General features: G+C 33.0%; 2 protein-coding genes across 5 annotated transcripts; one reads left to right on the plus strand and one right to left on the minus strand.

The window, feature by feature from the left end:
• Positions 1-1,991: 1,991 nt before the first annotated feature.
• LOC115880746 (calcium-independent phospholipase A2-gamma-like) lies at positions 1,992-5,113 on the minus strand. 4 transcript variants are annotated; one of them, XM_030898027.1, is made up of 8 exons: positions 4,932-5,113; positions 3,793-4,171; positions 3,591-3,728; positions 3,265-3,538; positions 2,998-3,200; positions 2,755-2,946; positions 2,488-2,695; positions 1,992-2,433 (listed from the first exon to the last, which is right to left on the minus strand). In XM_030898027.1, exons 1-8 carry the CDS (start codon positions 4,958-4,960, stop codon positions 2,183-2,185), a joined length of 1,674 nt encoding a protein of 557 aa, XP_030753887.1. In that variant the 5' UTR covers positions 4,961-5,113; the 3' UTR covers positions 1,992-2,182. The 4 variants fall into 4 exon arrangements, with proteins under 4 accessions (XP_030753887.1, XP_030753889.1, XP_030753886.1 ...); XM_030898029.1 differs by having other exon boundaries at positions 4,811-4,934; XM_030898026.1 differs by lacking the exon at positions 4,932-5,113 and adding an exon at positions 4,580-4,777.
• A 111-nt stretch (positions 5,114-5,224) lies between these two features.
• Positions 5,225-7,599, plus strand: LOC115880745. The gene is made up of 5 exons (XM_030898025.1): positions 5,225-5,933; positions 5,984-6,212; positions 6,279-6,400; positions 6,458-7,225; positions 7,279-7,599. Exons 1-5 carry the CDS (start codon positions 5,421-5,423, stop codon positions 7,456-7,458), a joined length of 1,812 nt encoding a protein of 603 aa, XP_030753885.1. The 5' UTR covers positions 5,225-5,420; the 3' UTR covers positions 7,459-7,599.
• Positions 7,600-8,597: the final 998 nt, after the last annotated feature.

Consider the following 8,597-nt stretch of genomic DNA (forward strand, 5'->3'; position numbering starts at 1 on the left):
GGTGCCGAACATGATGACGAAAGCAATTAACCTATAAAACTGGCGGGAAGAATTTTCCTAGGTTAATTACTCCGCCCATGTATTTTACTTGTCACAGTGCTTTTATTGGAGCAGTCGCAGAGCGTAGCAGCTCCACAAAAATCGCAGACTGGCCCACCTCTACTGATTGGTCCTGTCCGATTGTAGCTCACGTCGTATTGTCGGTAAGCAAAATCCCTTTCCAAAAATTTTGACGATCAGCGCCATCATCCGTCATAATTGGGAAACTTTTGCTGGAACCATTTTTAATATTTCACTTACATGGCCCTGCTCTACAGTCTCTACTGAAGTACGACTAGCTCTCAAAAGTTGCCTTTGTCGTCGCCGGATTTTTTGTTTTTCATTTAATTAAAAAAAAAATAAAAAGTATTTTTTTCTGATGTCGCGTCGTGGTGGATGCGCCAGGGACGCCAGGCTTCAATCAACATGGCTTCAACTAGTACCAGGTAGTACATGGGTAGTACCAAAGTAGTACTACCACATGATCGAAAAAAAAAACGGCGTCAGCGATGGCTATGAAATGAAGATCGCTGTCGTTTTATATGTAAAATTATATGGGAAATGTCAAAGGGAAATGTCAACGATCGTCATTTCCAAGCCAACTGTATTCCATTTTTTCTCGATCATACGGTAGTATCTGGTAGTATGGCAAGAACAGTTAACCTAATAGGACTGCTCATTCAGCCAAAAGTGTCCGCCAGGTGCATGCGAAAACTACATGGTTCCAGCAAAGTTTCCCAATTATGACGGATGATGGCGCTTATCGTCAAAATTTTTGGACAGGGATTTTGCTTACCGACAATACGACTTGAGCTACGACTGGACCAGGACCAATCAGAATGATCAGTCTTTCTTGGACATTTGCCGTGGAAGTGTGTGATAATTTCTGTTGTGATATGTTTGGTTGTGTTTGCAGTTTGATTTTTCGGTTTTGATATTATGTTAAAATTAATTTTGAAGTATTGTATCACCTTTTTTATGTAATAGTACTTTTTATTGGTTACCAAATCTGAACTTTCATTATTTAGTTTATTTATTTAAACAATGTTATATGTAAAGAGGTATAGAAAATTAACTGTATAAATCGTATTAAATACTCGGATAATGCATTTTATCAACAGCAGTTCCCAGCATCACCTTTAAAGCATTTTTTTAGAGTACTTGCATATTTTGCTTTAAAACAATTAATAAACAAAATCGTGGGCACTTAGTATGCACTTTGTCACAATCCACAACACAAAATGAACGTATTTATACACTCTATAGCTCTAAAAACTTTAAAGACACCTTTTTCACATTTAAAATTGACAAAATAATTTAACTGAACATTACTCAGCTGTTATTTTATAAGTTTACCATAGGCAACTAATAATACACACTATCATGACAAGGCCACGAAGGCTTTGACAAGGGCTACAATGACGTCACAACTGTCAGCTGAAGCGCGGGAAGAAGCGAACGTACGTCTTATGAGGATGAGCCACAAAATTATCACAAAGATGAGCAATCCTATTAGTTTACCGTTCTTGGTAGTATGGTACTAGTACCTGTGCTAGTACATTCAACTAGGTATATTATAAACAAGGATAAGGGTATACCAGGATAAGTATACTCTAGCCGCTAGCCCAAACAGAGAAACATATTTCCGTTGCCCCTACAGTCTACAGTCCCTAAACCAGTTAATTATTTATTCTATATTCTATGCCCTACCAGCGGCCCTACACATTCTGTGTTCTCTGGCCCCACACATTTAAAAACTTGAGACTTCCAAATGCGTCAGTTCGTAGAGATGAAAGATACGAAATTCGAATAAAAACGGCGTCAACGATGGCTATGACATGAAGATCGCCGTTATATGTAAAATTGTATGAGGAATGTCTCGTCGTCATTTCCAAGCCAACTGAACGTTTTTTCATACATTAATTTATATTTTTATATTAAATATGTTTTTATTGCAAATAAATGATCTTTATTTATCTTAAATATTATATTTCACAAATATAAATCTAAAAATATATGGACAAAATTATTTAAAGTAGACAATATCAATTGTATAAGACAAAAAGGCAACAAATCACAGCTCTATTAATATAGGTAACTATACCTATTTGAGTATTTACTATTCTATCCTTAACAGAAAAATTCACGCATAAATTTGCTTTTGTACATTAATCCAATCCATTGATTTCTGAACATAGTTTCGTCGAACGCTTAATTTCTTTATCGCATATTGAAATTTGTCTTCGTTTCGTCGCAAATACATAATAGCATCCCTCTTTAATTGTTCCAATTTTACAGGATCAATTTCAGACATTTCAAGCATTTCTGTTAAATATGGGTTAAATCGATAATAAACACCCTCTGGTAACAAATCTGACAACATTGTATGAACGCCTAAAATAATTATTTATAATACAAGTAAATTACCACGGGTATATTATATTTTACCTTCCGTATCTGTTGCACTATCTAATATAGCCAGAAACTTATGCTTCCATGATGTATTATTGTTCGTAGGAACTTTAATCTCGATAGGATTTGGGACTGTTCGCCCTGTTCCAAAAGAAACTACGCATTGTATAGGTGTTGTAGGCCATAAAAGTTTAGCCTCATGTATTGCAACAGCTGTAGGGTTATTAACAAGAATACCCCCATCCTAAGAAAAAATAATACTAAGTTAGTTAAAAAATGTCTGAAAATATTTTGTATCTCAACCTGAAGAATCATGTTCCCTATTTTAAATTCTTCAAAATACGTAGGTGCTGCAGCAGAGGCCCTAACAGCTTCCCAAACTTGATGGTCATAGCCACCCATATATTGAGATTGCACATTATATGGTAAAGAGTAGTTCCTAAAAACATATGCTGCCAATCTTGGATGATTTACAACGGCTGATACTGCACAATACTGAGAAAAAAAATCGGTACAAAAAATTCATTCAAAGGAAATTATATTTACCTTAGGTGTTTTTGAGTTGCGAGCTGTCTGAATTAATGTACTATCCATTTGTTCCTGTAGTAATTTTTCCCACAGTTCAGTGTCATAATATGAATGTGACCATACAAGACTACTGGTACCTTTTAATGTTGACTGAGTAAAAACTCGAGAACTAATTGATCGATAAATTTCTGTCGTTTCATCAAGTGTATGTTGTTTCAATCCTGCTCCATCATAAAAAAATAATATCTAAATACTAAATTGATTAAATTGCAATAAAATAAATACCTATGAGGGCGCCAATAATAGCTCCCGTACTGACACCGCAAATCATATCAAACATTTCGTAAGCTGGCTTACCACTTAACTCTTCTAATTTTCTTAGCATCTCAATTACAAGAATTCCTCTTGTTCCCCCACCATCAATAGATAAAATGCGTATGCCTTCACCTCTAACTGGATGAGCATGACCAATGAGAGAAAGAGCCTCATTAAGAGGGCCTTGAATAGATTTCTTTTTACCTTTGTAGCTCAATCTCAAAAGTAATCTAATTGCTCCTTCCTACGATATTATTAATATATAGTAGTCAAATTTAAATAATTAAATCCTTTACTTTAACTGCACAATGTTTTGCTTCAGGGTATTGTTTCAGATGTGTAATGAGATTTTCTAGTTCATACAGCCTCCATTTATCAGATTCTGCTAATGCAAGGGATGACACAATACTTTTTGTCCTTGCTGCCACCAATTCCTATACAAATATTAAAAGATTCTATGTAATTGTATGGGTATATTACCATTAATAGAAAGGATACCTTAGACACTGCTGGTTTCTCTGTTTTCCATTTTGGAATGGTTACTGATTTTGTTTCCTCTTTCCACATATTACTAAAAATATTTGGAAAGGAAATACCTCCTTTGTCTTTATCTATTCCTTTAGCATCGGATTTTTCTTGTGAATTATCAACAGATATGGTTGAAGAAAACTGTTGTACAAAATCATTACCATAAATTTTAGGATCGATTTTTTGTAAAAACTTGGCAAATTCCTTATTTAAAACGTTTTCTATATTACTATCGTGTGCAAATTTTGAAAAATATATTTTCAATTGATTAATCAACTTCCATTGTTTTAAAATAACCGATTTAGCTTGCATTTTTAAGCCGTCGATGCTAGTTGAATCTGGGATATACCTAAAAAATCACCAATTTTAACACAGAAAGTCCGATTTTTTCCGAAATATTGAATGTGAAAGTGTTCAATAAATGTATGAATACCTATAATCTCGATTTCTTTGCTAAAAATAACATACAGAAATTTAGAAGTGACGATAAGAATTTTGTACTAAAATAAAAATCAGGCGATGTCACGTCATCTGTGACAATTAAAACTTTCAAAATAGCGCGAAAAAAAGTGCGTGGCAGAAAATTTTTAGTTCATATATATCATATCATAATTTCCAAGAAGAAAAAAAATCCTCCCAATTTATATTTATTTAATAAAATGATTATGAAATGATGCCAAACGTGCGAAAAGAATATAGACAAAAAGCTATAAATTTTAACTGGAGGAATCCCAATAAATTTGTTTAAATTACATACCTTTTAGCCACTGAAATATAAGTTTTATTGGTATTGGTATACACACGCTTCATTTTGATTAGTGATTAAAAAATAATATTTGCTTTTAATTAAGACCTTTACTAACTAAATAAAAAACTAGTTGTTCTCGCTTTATATACCACGAGCAGGAAAACACGTTTGTTTTCACTTAACTATTATTTGGAGGTGTGCCTACTACGTGTAGAATAAATAAATAATACAAATATTTACCATCGTTTTGCGAGGTTGAATAGGAGAAAAACAAAATTAAACGTAAAAGTTGTTTGTATTTTGTATTTATGACCATTTCATTTCTTTGTTTATGACATAAACTAAAGAATGAAGTACTTACACAATTACATACGATAAAGTGTAGAACATGTGTAGAAATAGTAGCGTAGTTAATGACGACAAATAAAGCGTTTTAAATGGTTTTAAAAACCAAGGTTTAAAAACAACATTTTTAGAAAATCCCTAACTAATTTTAAAAATAAATTTATCGCCCTATAGAAATATATGATACTCTACTCATATATAATATGAAAAAAAATTATATACTACAATGACATCTAAAAGATTATCTGCAGCTCCGGTCATATCGCTTCTATCTTCACTTCTATTTACAAATAATTATCACTTATCACTTGTCTTTGTCCTTTGTCAACAATAGTCAACATACCATTGCAACATACAGTAGATATCTGCCTTATGTGCTAAAATCAGCTAAAATTAACTATTGCCTTATATTTTTACGGGTTTCGATGGTTTCGAAATATTCTATATGCACATGGTTATTTTATGTCGCATATTAATATATTACAAAGGAACTGAAATCTGAATTATGGACCATCGATCCCCTTTGGAATCATTTTTTGGTGTGATAGGCAGTTTGCCTCAGGGACATGATAAACCAGTAAAACAAGCTGTATACAACGCTGTGGCCCTATTTCTTCTATTTCTATGTGCTGCAGCAGCCTTGGGACTTTACATGATACTGGAACCTTTTGTTAAGCCTTTAATGTGGGCTTTACTGGTTGGTTCAGCTTTACACCCTCTAAAAAGATCTCTTCGAGATAGATTTCAAAACTGGTTTCAAATGCTTGAAACTACTAATACTCCCGCAATATTGGGGTTTGCTTTATTACCAGTTAATATTTTCAATGATGTGTCAGAGGGTATTGGACAGTTTTTATGGGATAGATTAAAATTAATTGTAACATTTGCGATATTAATTCCTTCAGCTATATTTTTATATCATTTTACACCTAGCGTTATGATTTCAGCCTTATGGAAAGTAATTCTCTGGAATTATAATACTTTAAATTTTGTTATATCCAATTCTTCAGGAACATTAGTAAGTAGAAAACTTTTCATTCATAACAAAATTATGTAAGTTTTTTTCAGATAGTGTTTATTATTCTGGGATATATTTCCATGGTGTTTTTATTTTGGAATCAGGAAAATAATGTGAAGTTCCATTATGCTTCAACAGCTATATGGCTGTTAGCTTCATGCACTTTTGCTAGTTTTTTTCACACTTTCCAAATGCCTATCTTTATATTGCTCCAAATAATATTCTTTGGTGGTTTCATATCAGAAGTTTATCAAGTATATTGCACAGTGAATGAAGCAGGTATAAATTTTTCATTAATAATAAATAATTGTATATAAACGGATAACAATTCAGAAATGTAATTAGGTCATAAAATATCTTTTACTGAGCTGCTGTCTTATGCTTTTCATGACAGGCCTATAGATCTTGATATTAGTGATGAAAATGGGATAAATGAAATAGAACAAAGAACAGACCAGGAGGCAAAAGTAATATTTGAGTTTTTAAAATTGATATATGTTATTTCCTTTATAAATATATTTTAGGACAGTGAGATAGTTAATTCTCCAACAAAAGGTATTAACTCACAACTTCAGTCTGATGCAGAATTGGGCAATGGTGATCAAAAGCCAATTTCCAATGGCGAAGATGAAAATGAAGATCCCTGGTCCTTAGAACTGTTTAACGATAATGCTGCTGCAAAAAGTCAATCAAGTGAACCAGCCACTGGTCTATTAATTACAAATCATGGCATTCATTTGGTTCAAACAACAGATTCTTTGCATAAATCTGCTTTGAAAAATTCTAGACCCAAGTTTCAAAGATCTCTTTCACAGCCACAATTCTTTGCTAATCGCTTTAGAAAGTCAAATATATTAAATATTAGTCGAAAAATTAGTTTGAACAACTCTAATCACAATATTAAAGATATAAATTATGAGAGTACATTTTACTTATATACAGTAATGTGGTGCTGTGTAATCATGCTACTTTGGAAGAATATTATGTTGCTTCCTTTACTTCCTTTACCTATTTTATACTATGTAGTAAAACATATTGGAATCTATTTGGGGCTGTGGAGTTATTTACTTCAAAAATTGGTATTGGTTTTTAACAAGATTATTGACTGGTGTGTGGAAAGGCATGATGCCTTAGTTCCAGTTCCAATCAGAGGATTGTACAAAATTGTGCATAAAGTTAATGCTACAGTAAAAGATAGTATAAAAGGAAGTATCGACACTGTGGCAAGCTGTGTTGTTATTATTGGCTTAATAATATTTTTGATATGTGCTTCAATTTTTACAGCATTGCAAGTAAGGAAATATCCTGAATGTTTATTGTTTTATATGTATAATAAAACTTGTAGATTTATGCAGAAGGCATAATGTTAGTACAGATGGTAGGTAATGTTATAAACCAAACAGTGGTGCAAAATCCTGAATTGAGGCAATTGTTACCACCGACATGGGATGAGACAATGGATTCAATTCTAGATAATGCCTATCAATATGGAAGAGAGGGAATTTCTAAAGCAGTAAGAACTTGATCTAATATATAAAATTCTCGTGGCACAGTTTGAGTTACCGTACTCGTCCGCAACGGCTTGACCGATTTTGATGAAATTTTATATGTATATTCAGTAGATCTGAGAATTAGGGTTGCCACCTTTTTGTAAAGTAAAAAAAGGACATTGGACTATGAAAAAGGACCGAGGGGAGAGGGGAGGGGTAAGCTGTTAATTGTGAACCGCCGATTATAGATTGCTCTTTTAAAATTGTGAAAAGCTCTTTTTAAGATCAAAATGGTTAAAAATCCTAAACTATCATTTGAGATTCGGGGTTTGAGACGGTGAGTTGTAAATAATTATTTCGATTATTCCGATTTCCGATTCTAAACAATAGTACCGTATGTTCGAAAAAAAACCGGCGTTAGCGATGGCGATCCGCTGTCATTTTATATGTAAAATTATATGGAGAATGTCATCGATGTCCATTTCGAAGCCAACTGGACACCGTTTTTTTTTCGTATCGAGAAATAATTATGGTTTACATGAGTCACACCATGGGTCACACCGTTGAATTTGACACTATGTCAGTATGTCAGTTTCATAATATATTTTCGTACTTTTGCTTAGGCGTAAAAGTGCTTTACAGTTGTACAAATATAGGAAGAGACTTGGGCAAAACTTGGGGATAGCACAGGTCGCGTGTTATTTTATATTTCTCACGTCTCTAGCAGGGACGCGCCAAGTATTTTCGGCTCCGTCGTGCGAAATAAGGGTAGGCGCCTTTCTCCAATATTATAATATTAAGCCAAAATTTCCAATGACCACCGGCGCGGCGCTCGACATTGGTGGATAATATATTTTCACCACTGGTGTTCATAGATAAAAGTATTACTTAAATTTGATGTTAATTTGTTGATAAGTTCTAAAAAATGGTTTTATTATCCAATTAAAAACATTTTAATAAAACCAAACCAAACCACGACCTTGCCCATATGTACTTTTATGCCTAGGCGTTAAAATGACTTTTGTTATCTTGCAATCACGTCGCAAAAATTAATACTTTTTTGACATTTATTTAATATTTTAATAAAAAATTTAAGTTTTTTTAATAAGCCCAAATTTAAGTTTTATGAATTAAATTTGGGCGAAAGGAATATTGATTGTTGCTGTAGATAATT

The sequence above is a fragment of the Sitophilus oryzae genome, unplaced genomic scaffold (genome assembly GCF_002938485.1).
Source record: "Sitophilus oryzae breed Bouriz unplaced genomic scaffold, Soryzae_2.0 scaffold_1657_pilon_pilon, whole genome shotgun sequence".
Taxonomy (NCBI): Eukaryota; Metazoa; Arthropoda; class Insecta; order Coleoptera; family Curculionidae; genus Sitophilus; species Sitophilus oryzae.